This window comes from Scyliorhinus canicula, chromosome 7, assembly GCF_902713615.1.
Source record: "Scyliorhinus canicula chromosome 7, sScyCan1.1, whole genome shotgun sequence".
Classification (NCBI taxonomy): domain Eukaryota; kingdom Metazoa; phylum Chordata; class Chondrichthyes; order Carcharhiniformes; family Scyliorhinidae; genus Scyliorhinus; species Scyliorhinus canicula.
The window spans coordinates 196,019,102-196,037,914 of record NC_052152.1 but is presented as its reverse complement, the minus strand read 5'-3'; the positions used below and the strand labels follow the sequence as shown (position 1 = coordinate 196,037,914).

The 18,813-nt window shown below is 45.0% G+C and overlaps 1 protein-coding gene across 1 annotated transcript in view; it reads left to right on the top strand.

Annotated features, from left to right (window-relative positions):
- Nucleotides 1-14,894, top strand: part of actr5 (actin related protein 5) — a 40,700-nt gene extending 25,806 nt beyond the window's left edge. Inside the window, exons 6-9 of the mRNA XM_038803598.1 lie at nucleotides 5,711-5,836; nucleotides 7,799-7,947; nucleotides 11,043-11,175; nucleotides 13,545-14,894. Of these exons, the coding sequence (XP_038659526.1) occupies nucleotides 5,711-5,836; nucleotides 7,799-7,947; nucleotides 11,043-11,175; nucleotides 13,545-13,730 (594 nt within the window). The 3' untranslated portion in view covers nucleotides 13,731-14,894. The remainder of the gene's footprint in view (nucleotides 1-5,710; nucleotides 5,837-7,798; nucleotides 7,948-11,042; nucleotides 11,176-13,544) is intronic.
- The last annotated feature ends 3,919 nt before the right edge of the window (nucleotides 14,895-18,813 follow it).

The following is an 18,813-nucleotide window of genomic DNA, read 5'->3' as shown; positions in this document are numbered from 1 at the left end:
AGTTGAGTTTGTTCGAAGGTTATCTCCTTGTGCTGGGCTCTCCCACCAGAGGAAATAGTTTCTCTTCACTTATCATATTAAATCTTTTTATAATTTATTTTTAATAAATTTAGAGTACCCAATTTTTTTTTTTCCATTTAAGGGGCAATTTAGCATGGTCAATCCACCTAACCTGCACATCTTTGGGTTGTGGGGGTGAAACCCACGCAGACACAGGGAGAATGTGTAAACTCCACACGGACAGTAACTCAGGGCCAGGATTTGAACCCGGATCCTCAGCGCTGTTACACCCCCACCCCCACCCCACACACACACACGCACCTCACCACCGATATATCTGGAGATCAGTGTATGCCCCCTATTGTAAACAAAGAACGGGTCACAATCTCAAGCACCTGCCATATGGCTTGGGCTCCAGTGACTGTCCAAAGGAAAAAAGGAAGAATCTTGATGGAGATGGCATGAGAGGGAGAAAGAGTGAGGGAGATGCTCCTTTGAACCCGGTTAAAGAGGCAAAGTGAGAAACAGACATCGTTGAATTTAGGGAGAGAGAGAAACAATGTCGGACTGAAACACAATTCAAGGGAGAGGGGAGAAAATGAAGAGAACAAAGAAAATTACAGCACAGGAACAGGCCCTTCGGCCCTCCCAGCCTGCGCCGATCCAGATCCTTTATCTAAACCTGTCTCCTATTTTCCAAAGTCTACTTCTCTCTGTTCCCCGCCCGTTCATATACCTGTCTAGATGCCTCTTAAATGATGCTATCGTGCCCGCCTCTACCACCTCCACTGGTAAAGCGTTCCAGGCACCCACCACCCTCTCCGTAAAAAACTTTCCACGCACATCTCCCTTAAACTTTCCCCCTCTCACCTTGAAATCGTGACCCCTTGTAACTGACACCCCCACTCTTGGAAAAAGCTTGTTGCTATCCACCCTGTCCATACCTCTCATAATTTTGTCGACCTCAATCAGGTCCCCCCTCAACCTCCGTCTTTCCAACGAAAACAATCCTAATCTACTCAACCTTTCTTCATAGCTAGCACCCTCCATACCAGGCAACATCCTGGTGAACCTCCTCTGCACCCTCTCCAAAGCATCCACATCCTTCTGGTAATGTGGCGACCAGAACTGCACGCAGAATTCCAAATGTGGCCGAACCAAAGTCCTATACAACTGTAACATAACCTGCCAACTCTTGTACTCAATACCCTGTCCGATGAAGGCAAGCATGCTGTATGCCTTCTTGACCACTCTATCAACCTGCGTTGCCACCTTCAGGGTACAATGGACCTGAACTCCCAGATCTCTCTGTACATCAATTTTCCCCAAGACCCTTCCATTGACCATATAGTCCGCTCTTGAATTTGATCTTCCAAAATGCATCACCTCGCATTTACCTGGATTGAACTCCATCTGTGATTTCTCTGCCCAACTCTCCAATCTATCTATATTTTGTTGTATTCGCTGACAGTCCTCCTTGCTATTTGCAACTCCACCAATCTTAGTATCATCTGCAAACTTGCTAATCAGACCACATATACCTTCCTCCAGGTCATTTATGTAGATCACAAACAGCAGTGGTCCGAGCACGGATCCCTGTGGAACACCACTAGTCACCCTTCTCCATTTTGAGACACACCCTTCCATCACTACTCTCTGTCTCCTGTTGCCCAGCCAGTTCTTTATCCATCTAGCTAGTACACCCTGAACCCCAGACCACTTCACTTTTTCTATCAACCTGCCATGGGAAACCTTATCAAACGCCTTACTAAAGTCCATATATATGACATCTACAGCCCTTCCCTCATCAATTAACTTTGTCACTTCCTCAAAGAATTCTATTAGGTTTGTAAGACATGACCTTCCCTGCACAAAGCAATGCTGCCTATCACTGATAAGTCTATTTTCTTCCAGATGCGAATAGATCCTATCCCTGAGTATCTTCTCCAACAGTTTGCCTACCACTGACGTCAAGCTCACAGGTCTATAATTCCCTGGATTATCCCTGCTACCCTTCTTAAACAAAGGGACAACATTAGCAATTCTCCAGTCCTCCGGGACCTCACCCGTGCTCAAGGATACTGCAAAGATATCTGTTAAGGCCCCAGCTATTTCGTCCCCGTCAAGACATCCGTCTTGTCCCTCTCCTTTGTGAATACCGATGCAAAGTACTCATTAAGAATCTCACCCATTTCCTCTGAGTCCGCGCATAAATTCCCTCTTTTGTCTTTGAGTGGGCCAATCCTTTCTCTAGTTACCCTCTTGCTCCTTGCATACGAATAAAAGGCTTTGGGATTTTCCTTAACCCTGTTAGCCAAAGATATTTCATGACCCCTTTTAGCCCTTTTTATTGCGCGTTTGAGATTCGTCCTACTTTCCCGATATTCCTCCAAAGCTTCATCAGTTTTGAGTTGCCTCGATCCTATGTATGCTTCCTTTTTCATCTTAGCTAGTCTCACAATTTCACCCGTCATCCATGGTTCCCTAATCTTGCCATTTCTATCTTTCATTTTCACAGGTACATGTCTGTCCTGTACTCTAATCAACCTTTCCTTAAAAGACTCCCACATTTCAAATGTGGATTTACCCTTAAACAGCTGCTCCCAATCCACATTCCCTAGCTCCTGCCGAATTTTGTTATACTCTGCCTTTCCCCAATTAAGTACTCTTCCTTTCGGACCACTCTTGTCCTTGTCCATGAGTATTCTAAAACTTAGGGAATTGTGATCGCTATTCCCAAAGTAATCACCGACTGAAACATCAACCACCTGGAGGGATCATTCCCCAATACCAGGTCCAGTATGGCCCCCTTCCCATGTTGGACTATTTACATACTGCTCTAAAAAACTCTCCTGGATGCTCCTTACAAGCTCTGCTCCATCTACGCCTCCAACACTACACGAATCCCATTCAATGTTGGGGAAGTTAAAATCTCCCATCACAACCACCCTATTGCTCCTACATTTTTCTATAATCTGTCTGCATATTTGTACCTCTATTTCAAGCTCGCTTTTGGGAGGCCTGTAGTACAGTCCCAACAATGTTACTGCACCCTTCCTATTTCTCAGCTCCACCCATATTCCCTCAATGCTCGAATCCTCCACCTTGCCCTCCTTAATCACAGCTGTGATATAATCTCTGATGAGTAATGCAACTCCTCCACCCCTTCTAGCTCCCTCTCTATCCCTCCTGAAGCATCTATACCCTGGGATATTCAGTTGCCAGTCCTGCCCTTCCCTCAACCAAGTCTCAATAATACCAATAACATCATATTCCCAGGTACTGATCCATGCCCTAAGTTCATCTGCCTTACCTGCTACACTTCTCGCATTAAAACAAATGCACCTCAGACCACCTGTCCCTTTGCGTTCATCAACTCTTCCCTGTCGGGCAGCACGTTGGCGCAGTGGGTTAGCCCTGATGCCTCACGGCGCCGAGGTCCCAGGTTCAATCCCGGCTCTGGGTCACTGTCCGCGTGGAGTTTGCACATTCTCCCCGTGTCTGCGTGGGTTTCACCCCCACAACCCAAAGATGTGCAGGGTAGGTGGATTGGCCATGCTAAATTGCCCCTTAATTAGAAAAATTAATTGGGTACTCTAAAAAATTATTTTAAAAAAAACTCTTCCCTGTCTACTCTTCCCCTTAGTCACATTGAGTTTATTGTCTCGTACCTTACTGGCTTTAGTTGCTGCTTCTTTACTGACCTCTAACTTCCTAATCTGGTTCCCATCCCCCTGCCACATTAGTTTAAAACCTCCCCAACAGTGTTAGCAAAAGCATCCCCTTGGACATTGTTTCCAGTCCTGCCCAGGTGTAGACCATCCGGTTTGTAATGGTCCCACCGCCCCCAGAACCGGTTCCAATGTCCCAGAAATATGAACCTCTCCCTCCTGCACCATCTCTCAATCCACGTATTCATTCTGACTATTCTTGAATTTCTACTCTGACTGTCCCGTGGCACTGGTAGCAATCCTGAGACTACTACCTTTGAGGTCCTACTTTTTAACTTATCTCCTAACTCCCTAAATTCTGATTGTAGGACCTCATCCCTTTTTTTACCTATATCGTTGGTGCCTATATGCACCACGCCAACTGGCTGTTCACCCTCCCCCTTCAGTATGTCCTGCAGCTGATTGGAGACATCCCTGACCCGAGCACCCGGGAGGCAACATACCATTCGGGAGTCTCGTTTTCGACCACAGAAACGCCTGTCTACTCACCTTACAATTGAATCCCCTATGACTATAGCCCTGCCAGTCTTTTTCTCGCCCTTCTGTGCAGCAGAGCCAGCCACGGTGCCATGAACCTGGCTACTACTGCCTTGCCCTGGTGAGTCATCTCCCCCAACAGTATCCAAAACGGTATACCTGTTTTGGAGGGAGATGACCGCAGGGGACACCTGCACTGCCTTCCTGCTCTTTCTCTGCCTTTTGGTCACCCATTCCCTGTCTCCGTCACCAATTCTAATCTGCGGTGTGACCAACTCACTGAACGCGCTATCCACGACCTCCTCAGCATTGCGGATGCTCCAAAGTGAGTCCATCCGCAGCTCCAGAGCCATCATGCGGTCTAACAGGAGCTGCAGCTGGACACACTTCGCGCACATGAAGGAGTCAGGGGCATCGGCCGCGTCCCTGAACTCCCACATTGTGCACGAGGAGCATAACACGGGTTTGGGATCTCCTGCCATTTTTACCCTTTACTTTAACTGATTACAAATATAGTATCAAATAATTAATAAGTGAAAGGAATAAAGATTTTACTTACCAATCACAATACTCACCAACACACAAAGAGTTAAATTTCTCCCAGCAACTGCTAATTGGAGCACTTTCCTTGCCAGCCAATCAGGTCACTGCTTTGCTGTGATGTCACCCTTCAAGGTAAGTTTTTAAAGACATAAACTTACTTTCCCGACAACCACGGTTGGTTTTTTTTTGGTTAGAGGAGGGGATAGGGAGGGAAACACTGAGGAAATGTTTCGGGTTTAACTGTCACTTGACAACAGCCCCTTCACAAGCCACCTTCAAATTAGGGTAACCGCACTGCACGAATGCAAATCTCCCCGGAACAGCCAATCAGTAGCTCCGCTCTGCTGCCCTCTGCTGGATCAGAGATTCTATCGAGATGAGAAGAGAGCTGAGGTACTCGGCGGGGGGGCGACTGTAAACCCACTGATAGTGCAAGGCATATTTAAGGGAGTGAGGATAAAAGTGCACACCTAGTTGAATGTGGGAGGCGGGAGAATGAGAGAGAGTGACTCTCTTATCCGGGCAACTTCCGTCACTACTGGAAATAGAAGACGGGCGGTTGTTGGGGCTTAGTGAGCCTAGAGTGAAATACAACATATCCCTTCCCCATTGACTGTGGGGAAAAACATGAGTGTGGGTTTCCCCTGTGGAAAAGTGCACTCACTGAATGATGTATTACAGAGCTACAGGTTGAATCCCTGACCCTTGCTGAGTTGGCTGATTTTTTTTATAAATGATACCAGATGTGAGCAAATTCTTTCTTTTTATCTTCAATCTGAAATTCCTCCATAATGTCAATATATCACTGGTTACCTTTTTCCCCATGTTGTACTTGATGAACTCCATACAGCGCTAGATGTGCTTGTTGGGAGGTGAATTAAGAAGAAATATTAAGAGCCTTTACTCAGAGGTCTACTGTAAATACTTTCTGCCACAGTGTAATTATTATGTTGTGACAGGTTTCCGATCTGGATCAAGTGCTGAGTTGTGACCAGTCAATGGATGAGTTGGAAGGAGTGAATGAGCTGGACCAGCTTTTTCCTGAATATCAGAGCGACTTTGACAAGCAAACCAACGTAGTCCAGGTATAGTTGCGAACCATCGGACTGTGAGCCTGTAGCTCTCCCTTTTACAAAGCTGACTGGAGGTTATGTTCAAGTTCACAAACAAAAGTCAAGAGTACTTTGAGAGTGAGAATGTGTGTGGCGAAATTTATTTTCCAAAGAAGATCCTTTTGCCCAACCTTGGATTTTTGGCAAGTTACTTATGTGTAGAACAATGGATGCCTGGGTGTAAGTTGCAAATCTGATTGAGAGTTTTAGATTGTTTGTGTATAGACTAATGAAGATAAGGTTACAGCCTTGAACTGACTGTACAGTATTTGTGTTCTGGTGCACAGTCTGATGTTTAAACTCATAGCTTGCCCTTTAGAAGCTGTTTCACTGTGTCCCCAATCAAAACTAATCTATGGAAAAAAACATTATGTGAACGAGTTATCGATCGATGGAACTGCCTGCCTGGGGAGAAGGTGGAACCAGTATTGACTCATTCATTACTTTGGAAAATAACATGTTGGATACAGTGCATGCGTGTTTGAGAAACTATTTGTGTCAAGTGCAGCATGCTTGGGAGGAACTAGGTGTATTTGGACCTCCAGTCCCCGAAGCTCTTGACTACTAGGATTTTCCTCACGTCCTGTTTGGATCTTTTGTAGGTGAAGTGACAGAGTTTGATTGCAATGAATCAACAACTCAGTAATCAGGACTAGACCGGGTAGATGGAAGAAGGATGTTCCCGATGGTGGGGGGTGTCCAGAACCAGGGGTCACAGTCTCAGGATACGGGTTAGACGGTTTAGGACAGAGGCGAGGAGACATTTCTTCACCCAGAGAGTGGTTGGCCTGTGGAATTCGCTACCACAGGAAGTAGTTGAGAACAATACATTGTACGTTTTCAAGAAGCAATTAGGTATGGTGCCTTGGGGCAAAAGAGATCGAAGAATATGGAAGGAAGGCGGGATCCGGCTGTCGAGTTGAATGGTCAGACATGATCATAATGAATGGGGGCTGGTTTAGCTTAATTGGTTGGACAGCTAGTTTGTGAATGCAGATCAAGGCCAACAGCGTGGGTTCAATTCCCATTCCGACTGAGGTTGTTCATGAAGGCCCGTCTCCTGAACCTTACCCCTCGCCTGAGGTGTGGTGGCCCTCAGGTTAAACCACCACCAGTCACCTGGGATTATGGGGGTTCAGTCCAATAAAATAAAAAGATAGCCCTTCATGATCATAATGAATGGCGGAGCAGTCTCGAAGGACCGAATGGCCTCCTCTCTTTTTCTATGTTGCTATGTGACTAACAGGACGGTAGAAAGTCCTTTTATCATCTAGGAGTTCCTAAGGTCACTAAAAGGGCATTCTCCATTTGGAAGTGTCTAAATAGTCGCATCCTGTGATCTTTGGGAAGCTAATTACTGTTCCTTTTGAAAAAATTCTAGATTAATAGCTATTTGGTTCCTCTTTGAGAAGAACCCACGTTATCCTATGGTCAGGAAAGCAAACAGGAAATGTTTGGCTTTTCCATATTGTAAACATAAGAAAGTGCAATCATGATTTGTTGGTGTTTGTCACAAAGTGTGATGTCTGAAGTACAATAGACTTGTCTCAAAACCGTACCCATATACTGCGTGTTTGAAGTGAGTCCGTGCAGTTTTGAGCGTTCTTTTCACTGACCGTAAAGTGTCAGTGAATTGCGTGCTATGTTTCATTGAAGTTTACAATCATCAATCGTTCCGATTTCTACTTGACAGTTTATTCACATCTCTTACGAAACCTTGCTAGAGATGGAGAAATCAGACTTTTCCAAAACATTTTCACAGAGGGACACTGAATAGCCTCAAGTCTGTGTGTTAATGTGCCATGGTTCTGAGTGTCATGCTTCTTAAACATATACCGTGCAAACTAGTGAATGAATTGAAAGGATGACAATATCACAGTGCGCCATAATCAGTATTTCATTCTTTTTCTTAACAAATCCTGTCTTTTGATCCAGCCAATTGGACAGATGTTCAACTTAGCTGAATACCATCAGCTGCACCTGGGCAGCGAGCGAATCCGAGTTCCTGAGATTCTGTTCCAGCCGTCTTTGATAGGCGAAGAGCAGGCCGGAATAGCGGAAACCCTGCAGTATGTCCTAGATAGGTATGTCCTTCAGGATTCATTCAATAGTTTGCCCACATTTGACACTGAATCCATTTATTTTCATGGCAGTGTTAGGAAATGGAGATCGTTTTCGGTAAATTATACTTGTATTTCTGTGTGGTAGGAATACACTATAACATTAAGTTTCACTTTAATTTATATTTCTGTGATTGTGTGTTAAGGAGACTTAAGTTTTAGTTTCACTTTAAAATATGCCTACATTATAATTAGATTTTACAACTTTTAAGGTAGGAAACCTGTACTGCTGCATCACAACCCGGCGCTCACAGAGATGGTAAAAGCAGTTTTAGTTCAGTTGGGAGCAGCATTCCACAGAAACTACTGGACAGGCAGAACAATGCAAAGGGAAATTAAAAATGAAATTAAAATCGCTTATTGTCACAAGTAGGCTTCAACTGAAGTTACTGTGAAAAGCTCCTAGTTGCCACATTCCGGCACCTGTTCGGGGAGGCTGGTACGGGAATTGAACCATGCTGCTGGCCTGCCTTGGTTTGCTGTCAAAGCCAGCGATTTAGCCCTGTGCTAAACAGCCAAGCAAGTCCCAAACGAAATAATAGGAAGTTCCCAAAATCAGGGAGAGGGACAGAAGGAAGTCCCAAGAAGACCTTCTAGCCAAAGGGAAAGAACAGGAATCTGGGAAACTGTCCTGCCAAGTGACGTTAAGAATGAGGAGCCGAGGTTCCAAATTAAAAGTCAGGGTTGCAGGGCGGAGATCTAGAATAACCCATGGGCTTGTGAAAAGCCAGATGATCTGAGGGAGCTGCCAAAGGTTGGTGACTGCTGTGTATTAGTGGTGTTCTGTTAGTAAGGCTGGGTATCTGAGAGATTGCATGGAAGGCAAATCTTGAATACACGTGGTGCACCAGGCCAGGGGACAATCCGAGCGAGAGGTTAAAACCCTTGGTAAAGACATCTGAGAGAAAGTGTTGTTTGGGAGAAGATTTCAAGGCATGTTCTTCGAGAACGGAAATCAGAACCCCTCATTTAGAAGGCAGAGTTTCAGTGAGCCCATTTGGTGATGAGAAATCTGTAGAATTTGCTTTGTGTGGTTTTCTGTTACTTGGTTTCAGAGTGTGGCGTGTCTGACCACAGTTTAACTATTGGTTTACATGAACTATATACATACTGTGAACATTGGAGTATTAGATAGATTTGGTAACTTGTGTTATCCGTTAAAATATGTATACATCAGTAATGGTATACTTCGGGTGAGTGTATTATAATTCATTGTTTCCTGTTTAATAGATGTTTTATTCTTTTGTTAAAAGTACATGTGACTCACTTCAGTAGCCACCCTCCCATATTTCTGAGCAAAAAATGAAAGTTTGGACCTCTCAAGCTGGGTTCCACCCTAGGATCTGACTTGTCCAACAGTAACATCAGCTGAAATTGTAACAGTACGCATGATAAACACCCTTCCCCCTCTTCTGCGAGGCCCCCATCATAGGCTTTACCGTCACTTGGTTCTGCTGAATGATGTGTCCCGATAAGGCCAGCAGCACAACTAATGATTACATTGGTGAACCTTCCCATGAAGTGATGGGATGCAGGTCTGTGCCATTAATTACCCTCATTGGCCAGATAAGGAGAGATAGTCGTCCTTGCTTTGTTGAACGCCAGACTAATCCTGCATTTTACCCCATTCCATTTTTGATCCTTAAAAGTTACTGCTCTCTTCCTGTATAATCTTCTAACCCTGTTTAAGGTCACATTCAGGCTCACCTGAGTGGAAGCAATTATATTTATTTCAAAATGGCTTCACTTTGAAAAATAATCACTGCATTTAAATCAGGAATGTCAGCCCCGAATCTCATTCATGCTTCTGCCATCTGGAAACTTTAAAAAAATGATACCAGCACCCTGATGCCTTGTGCCCAGCCTGTGTATTTAGGTATTTGGGAGCAGTGTATTAACCCATAGACGTAGCAAAAACAAATGGGTCGTCGCTGCTTTTGGCTGAATGGAGCCTGGAAGGTTGATTTTTCATAGCATTGCAACTGCGCTGGACATCAGGAGTTAATGGCCCCATGACAGGGTAAATGTGCCGTATAAGGGGGAAGATTGAAACCATAAGTAAGTGGACCGAAAGGACTTGGCTGGATATCCATTTCATTCTTTGACCCTGCTCCAGAAAATACATCAATGAGGTAATCTAGGACTTGGCATTCATCTCTAGTTCTATATTAAAAATGTCTTCATTTTAAATTATTTTCTCCCTCTGTGTAAAAAAGGATTTACAGGTGTAAGAGCTGAAATATCTCCACAAGGACCTGGAGAATGCAGTGCATCAAGGTTTTTTTTAAAATTTAGAGTACCCAATTCCTTTTTTCCAAGAAAGGGGCAATTTAGCGTGGACAATCCACCTAGCCTGAAAGGGGGCTGTTTAGCTCACTAGGCTAAATCGCTGGCTTTGAAAGCAGGCCAGCAGCACGGTTCGATTCCCGTAACAGCCTTCCCGAACAGGCGCCGGAATTTGGCGACTAGGGGCTTTTCACAGTAACTTAATTGAAGCCGACTCGTGACAATAAGTGATTTTCATTTCATTTTCATTTTCATTTCATTTCTTTGGGTTGTGGGGTCAAAACCCAGGCAAACACGGGGAGAATGTGCAGACTCCACACGGACAGTGACCCAGAGCCGGGATCGAACCTGGGACCTCGGTGCCATGAGGCATCAGTGCTAACTCACTGCGCCACCGTGCTGCCCCTGTGCATCAAGATGTTGGCTTTTCTCGCGTGTGATGTGCACTAAAACCCAGCTGCCGATGAAGGACATGTAATTCTACAAATATGTTAGTCACTGTGATTTCCCACATGTTGAGTTCCTGGCCTTGGCCACACTGTCAAAGGGGTTATTGTAATAGGGCAGGGTAGTGGGTGCAAGGAGTGTCGGAAGTGTGGTCAGCTTCAGAATAAACCTGGCAGAGGCTCAAGAGCAGGTCACCTGCCAACACATGCCATCACTTTCATCAAGCGTTGGTGTGGCCATGGAGGGAAAGAAATGCTGAAAAATGTTTAGGAATGGGCTAATCTTTTTATTTACATGCTAAAAATAAGTTTGCTTTGATTCTGTAGATATTCCAAGGAGCAGCAGGATGAGCTTGTACAGAATGTGTTCCTTACTGGTGGAAACATCTTGTACCCTGGGATGAAGACCCGGATGGAGCGGGAGCTGCTTGCCATGAGGCCATTTCAATCTTCTTTCCAGGTGCGCTGAATTCAAAGCCGTGTTTGGTGACGTATGGGGAGGAAGTGTAATGACAAATATGAAAACGGAGATGAGATGGGTGAAGATAGTAATGGCAAAGTTGCCAGATGACCACAGGCTGCATTCCCCCTTGAGGTAAATATCCGGGATTTTCCCATTCCCCCAACTCATCTGGTGAGAACAACCTGAACGGGCCCGGCTCCTTCCGCACAAAATCCCGTAACTGTATATACCTGACCCCCCCCCCCCCCCCCACCTCACCAACTCATAATTCTCCTGAAACACACCCAAACTTGCAAACCTTCCTTCAAAGAACAAGTCCCTCACCCGTTCCACTTTTTCCCAATTCAGGTCCACAGCCAGAGCCGTCACAGTTAACCCCACACACGACCTCTCCTCCTCCTGCACCCAGTTCTCCACCCGCCCACCCCCACCCCCCCCGCATCGCCCCCCCCAACCACTGCCAGACCTTCTCTACATTTGCCTCCCAGTAGTATTACAACACAGTCGGGAGTGCAACCCCCCCCCCCCCCCCCCCCCCCCCCCCCCAACCCCCCAACCTGCTGCTTCCTTTGTAAAAACACCCGTTGAATCCGTGGCATTTTGCCAGACCATAAAAAAGCTGAGATTAACCTGCCCTCCTTACAATAGAACATGTTTGGCAGGAATACTGGGAATGACTGAAACACAAACAGGAATCTCGACAGCACATTCATCTTGACGGCCAGCACCCGCCCTGCTAACAAACGTGGGAGGACATCCTACCTCTTTGCATCACCTTTCACCCCCTCCAAACAAGCCAGCCAGATTCCCTTTAAAGTCACTCCTATTTTTTTTAACAAAATTATATTTAAAGTACCCAATTTAGTGTGGTCAATCCACCTACCCTGCACACCTTCGGGTTGTGGGGGTGAGACCCACGCAGATAAGGAGAGAATGTGCAAACTCCACACGGACAGTGACCCGGGGCCAGTATCAAACCCGAGTTCTGAGCGCCGTGACTCATTTTTCACAGCTCATTCAATGTAGATTTTTGACTTCCATTAACTATTAACCTCCTGTGATGTAGGACAGTCCACACTGTAATCCCCTCCTCAGGACTGACACTTCCTGCAGTTTTGCAACATTTCCTTTTACGTTTCCCTTGCTCTGAAGTTGAGCAGCCATGGATTGTATGGGAACTGTAGACTTGGAGATACTATGGGGATTAACAAGGTGCAGAGTCAGTGACTACAGTGAAACAACAGCTGGGACTAGCCAATCCCTTGTATGCATTTCTGTGGTTGGTCACCCGTGGTCAACCCACCGAGCTTGGTCAACGTTTTCACAATAGAAATGGAAGGTATGTAGATCTCCACCAAGGATTTTGCATCCCTTTTGCCTGGATTCCTACACCAGCAGAGAGAATATATTTTAGAGCTGGGCTGATGTCTGTATAGCTGGCTACCAGAAAAGTATACAAGAGCGTCTCAGAATAGCAGGTACTGCTTTCATGGTAGAAAATCATTTGTTTCCACTCACTGTCTTTCCACCAAAGTGGCTAAGTTTCTGACTGTTCTCTTGAGCAGCAAGACTGAGATCAGGAACATATATCTTTGTTCTCTGCATTGACTGAACCTCTGATGTGTGGTGTAACATTGCTCATTCACATTTTAAAATATGTTGAGAAGAGGGTAAATCTTTGTGCGAATCAAGATGGGGGATTTTAGTACTTGGGAATGAATGACCTTTGCAATAATTATGATGTGGTTCCGCATCTACCATTTCTAAGAGCGATTGAGATTGCCAATTTATTGATCACCTGGAGCCACAACCAGAAACTGGATTAAGACTATCCCAGATTCCTTTTTTCAAAACCTTCCGAAGCACAGGTTTGCAGCTTTAGTTTCATAATTATGGGCAAGCCAGGGGCGGCATGTGGCGCACTGGGACTGCGGCGCTGAGGACCCGGGTTTGAATTCCGGCCCTGGGTCACTCGCCGTGTGGAGCTTGCACATTCTCCCCGTGTCTGTGTGGGTCTCACCCCCACAACCCAAAGATGTGCAGGGTAGGTGGATTGGCCACGCTAAATTGCCCCTTAATTGGAAAAACAAATAATTGGGTCCTCTAAATTTATATTTAAAAATAAATAATAATTATGGGCAAGTTTAGAACACAATTCTTCAGAAGTGAAAAGAGATGATCTCAGACACTTGGACATTCAAGTTCAGTTTGATCTTTATAGAAACTGAACCGATAAAATAAATGACTGGCTATCACCATTAATTATTACTATAAAGTTATAAAGTTACTTTTCCCTTTAAGACAATTCTGTACTGGGATTAACAAGCAGAAATGCTGGATATTGATGTGGTCTTTGTGTCTTTCAGGTGAGCATGGCTGCCAATCCTGTTCTGGATAGCTGGTTTGGTGCACGTGATTGGGCTGTTGAGTACAAGGATCAAGCTGAAGGCTGGATAACTTTGGCTGACTATGAAGAGAAGGGAGGAGAATACTTGAGTGAGCACGCTGCTTCCAATGTTCACGTCCCAATGTGCCTTGCAAAACCAACTTAAACTTGCTGACATGTCAAAGGACTCCAGGACAAGCTTAGTTCTTTTGCATTTCTTTTGCAGGAAAAAAGAAAGGCATCTATTTTGTATTGACAAACGGATTTGAACTTTTGACTATACTGGAGGGTGTACAAAATAAATACTTTTTAAATTAATATTGTTCTCCTCTTGCAATTGCCTGCCGCTATCATCATCATTTCAGGATTGTGAGATATTCTATGATTTAGTATTCATTGTTGCCTCTAAGAATCATAGAATCCCGACAGTGCAGAAGGAGGCCATTCGACCCATCGAGTCTGGACAGACCCTCTGAAAGAGCACCCTACCTAGATCCACTCCCCAGCTCTATCGACATAACCCTGGACACTAAGGGGCAATTTAGCATGTCCAATCCACCTAACCTGCACATCTTTGGACTGTGGGAGGAAACCGGAGCACCCGGAGGAAACCCATGCAGACACGGGGAGAACATGCAAACGCCACACAGACAGCCAAGGCCAGAATTGAACCTGGGTCCCTGGGCGCTGTGAGGCAGCAGTGCTAACCAGTGTGCCGCCCCACCAAGACCAATCAAGAGGAGAATATAGTTGCCGAGGCTGAGAAACATTATGCACTTGGTTTTTCTTTGACCGGTTCGTTCGGGTGGAACTCGTCACTCTCGCTGTTTGTTACACTGAGGGGGCCAAGAACAGACAAAACCCATCCAGCTGATTCTGATTGTGTGTGAAGAATGACTATCCCTGGGACTGAATCTTCCTCCCTCTCCCTGGCTTTGTGATTCATCAGCTGCCATTCGCAATAATGGCTTGCAAAATTGTGATTCTGTTCAGCAACTGCACTGATTGTTTTGCCCTTGGACACGGGTCTGACAGGTCACGTTTGCTGCAGTGAGATCCCACTATGTTTTAAATATGGGGAAAGTGGAACTTCATATCCAGACGTCAAACTAAATGGCATGCTTCAGCGATTATCTTGATGAATCGCCCATTTTGACTATTAATTTTTGCAGCAGTAAACCCTCTTTGTAAGAAACATAATATCATAAACCTTTAGGTTGATAAACTTATCAACGTCGCAAAAATATGCCTGTTCAGAAATGCTTACTTGAAATGCAGGCCAAATATTTATGTTTCTCTTTAATCTATGTACTAAAAATAGATTGCATCTTCATTTTTCATCTTCCCGTTTTCTCCTCTTTCTCAGCGGCACTGGGATTTTCTGGGGCTACGTTTTGTTCCACTTATTGGTACCATCACCCTTTGGTTTGCAAGTAGCAATGCCCCATGCACGAACCTAGACCGCGAATGTATTGCAAACAGATATAATTTTCAGGGTAATCTGGGGCTGAATCGCTGATTTGTTTTTCCGCTGTATAACTTACTGCTTCCTGCTGATACTCAAGAGAGACTGTTGAGAAGAAAAGACAATCCGAGATTGGGCAACTGTTGGTGGACGGGGAGGTGGAAAATGGGCTTTTTGAGGAAGGGTGGTAAAGGTCCATTTTAATGGGTTGGCAGAGTGGTAAATGGCGTCTAAGCAATATTTGTGTTTGGCATATACTTTTCCCTACACCCTAGGTCGGAATCTACCTACAGTACATCAGAGAGAGAACATCAGAGGCTCTGGTTAGACCCCATTTGACGTAGTTTTGGGCCCCGTATTTAAGGAAGGATTTACTGGTCTTGGAAAGGGTCCAGAGGAGGTTCACAAGAATGATCCCTGGAATGAAGAGCTTGTTGTATGAGGAACGGTTGAGGACTCTGGGTCTGTACTCGTTGGAGTTTAGAAGGATGAGGTGGGGGATCTTATTCAAATGTGCAGGCTACTGCGAGGCTTGGATAGAGTGGACGTCGAGAGGATGTTTCCCCTTGTCGGAAAAACTAGAACCAGAGGACACAATTTCAGACCAAAGGGACGATCCTTTAAAACAGAGATTTAAAAAAAAAAAATTTAGAGTACCCACTTAGTTTTTTCCAATTAAGGGGCAATTTAGCATGGCCAATCCAGCTACCCCGCACATCTTTGGGTTGTGGGGGTGAAAACCACGCAAGCACGGGAAGAATGTGCAAACTGCACATGGACAGTGACCCAAGCCGGGATCGAACCTGGGACCTCGGCGCCATGAAGCAGCAGTGCTAACCACTGCGCCACCATGCTGCCCTACCTTTAAAACAGAGATGAGGAGGAATTTCTGCAGCCAGAGGGTGGTGAATCTGTGCAACTCTTTGCTGCGGAAGGCCGTGGAGGCCAAATCACGGAGTGTCTTTAAGACAGAGATAGATAGGTTCTTGATTAATAAGAGAATCCGGGGTTATGGGAAGAGGGCAGGAGAATGGAGATGAGAAAAATAGCAGCCATGGTGGAATGGCAGAGATGGGCCGAGTGGCCTAATTCTGCCACTATGTCTTATAGTCTGATGTAAGGCCTGACCAAGCAAAAGAAGAAAATCATTGTTAATCTATAGTGCCTTTCACAACTGTATGAATCCCAAACGCTTTACTGCCAATGAAGCACTTTTGAAGTGAGATGACGATTGTAAATGTCGGAAACGCAGCAGCCAATTTTTACACAGCCAGATCCAGCAAACAATTGCGTGATAACGGCCAGTTCATCCATTTTAATTATATTGATTAACCAGGATGGCGGCCAAGACAGCAGGGATCATTCTCCTTTCCTTCAAAATAGCACCACAAGATCTTTTGCATCTACACACAGAGCACAGACTGGGCCTCGGTTTAAGGTCTCATCCCTCAAGCCGGGATTATGTGCTCCAGCCTCTGGAGTGGGTCCTGAACCCACATCTTTCTGATTCAGAGGTCAGTGTCCGACCAACTAAATCACCAGGTGATTTATCTGTTGCCACATCAAACCCGTTCCTTGCATGAATGAGAGATGGGGAAAAAAACATTAAAAAATATCATGAAAGAAACGGGAACAAAAGAAACACATGGTAGAGTAATTCCTGCCCCCCGAGGGAATAAGCTTGGGCAATATGAATTTTCTAATGTGTTAGAAGTATTGGAAATTTTACAAGCTGAGTACATCTGGGATCCAAGCGCTGTCATAACAAATACATCAAATCTTTGGCTGAAGAGTGAAGTAAGAGAATAAGAGATGGCTGTTGGGAATGAAAACAGTTCATTTTCACAGCCTGTGCCTCTGCTGCTGCTAGCTGAAGTTATTCAGAAGCTCATCTTCAAAAAATTATGAATTCATAGCACACTTGGTTAGGCTGCAGACAGGATGAATGTATCTGAAAATGTAAGGGAAATTCTTCACAAGCACTATGTTGTCATGAAGTAGATTAAATCGTTTCTACAATGTTGGATTTTTGTATAGTGTGTTCCAGATAAAATGTGTTTCATAACTTGCTTCAAAGAACAAAATCTTTGTATATTGTACATGCGTGTGTAACTCACCAAAAGTCAGTGACCATTTTAAACCGCGTATTTGCTTCGGACACCAATTGCATGTGTTTCTGGGCACAAATATTTTTTTTAAAATTATTTTTATTGGTTTGCATTTTATGGTTACATTGCCGAGGACATTACATCAGTAACATAGAACTCTTTACAAACTGCATATATGAAAATGTGTCCAGGAAGAGAATGTGATACCGATGCACAAGTCCTGGAGGGAAACAAAACAGGGTGTCAAGGTATCATCATTGGGGGCCCTGGTTCTGGGTCGCCCGAACTCGGCCACTCCCTCTGTACCATTCCTGTGTTGTGGGCGTCGCCTCCCTTGGGCCCGAATATTGCAGGAAATTCCAGGCCAGTATCATCTTGGCTTCACTCGTTCACCCCACCCATTCCCCTCCCCTAGCTATGAAAATAATCGTCAAGGTGGATAACTCTGAGGGAACAATCATTTGATCAAAACTGGCTTAAATAGCTGAGAGGCTGGAGGTTCTGGGGATTCGCATACAGGATCGTGCCCAGCGAGTGCACCCCTTCCTGTTTAATCATTAGTAGAGAAATTTTAAAATCCTTTTATTCTGTGCAATTTTAAAATGTGCATGTTTTCAACAAGATTATTATCGGGTGTAGTAATGCAATCAGCCTTGGTTACATTTCAGATTAATGTTTACAACAAAAAAATCACAACGATGTCCATTCTAAGCATGCGAATGATTATCAATGACTTTGCCGTTAACATAGAAACACAGACAATACAAGCAGGAGGATCCATTCCGGCCCTTAGAGCCTGGTCTGCCATTCATTATGATCATGGCTGATCATCACATTCAATACCTTTATCCCGCCTCCCCATATCCCTTGATCCTCTTTGGGCAACAAGGCAGACACAGTTGCCTCACAGCTCCAGGGTCCCAGGTACAATTCCTGGCTTGGGTCTCTGTCTGTGTGGAGTCTGCCCGTGTTTCCCCCGTGTCTGCATGAGTTTCCTCTGGGTGCTCCGGTTTCCTCCCACAGTCTAAAGATGGGCAGGTTAGGTAGATTGGCCATAATATATTGCCCTTAGTGTCCAAAAAAGGTTAGGTGGGTTTACGGGGATAGGGTGGTAGTGTGGGTTTAAGTACGGTGCTCTTTCCAAGGGCCGGTGCAAACCCAATGGGCCGAATGGCCTCCTTCTGCACTGTAAATTCTATGGAAAAAAGATTCTATGAGCCCTTTAGCCCCAAGAGCTATATCTAATTCCTTCTTGAAATCACACATCGTTTTGACCCCAGCTACTTTCTGTGGTAGTGAATTCCACAGATTCACCGCTCTCTGGACGAAGAAATTCTCCTCACCTCAGTCCCAAAAGGTTTATCCCTTATCCTCAACCATGTCCCCCAGTTCTGGACTCCCCTACCATCGGAAACACTCTTTCTGAATCTACCCCGTCTAATCCTGTTAGAGTTTTGTACGTTTCTATGGGATGCCCTCTCACTCTTCTGTGTCTGCGTGGGTTTCCTCCGGGTGCTCCGGTTTCCTCCCACAAGTCCCGAAAGACGTGCTGTTAGGTGAATTGGACATTCTGAATTCTCCCTCCGTGTACCCGAACTGGCGCCGGAGTGTGGCGACTAGGGGCTTTTCACAGTAACTTCATTGCAGTGTTAATGTAAGCCTACTTGTGACAATAA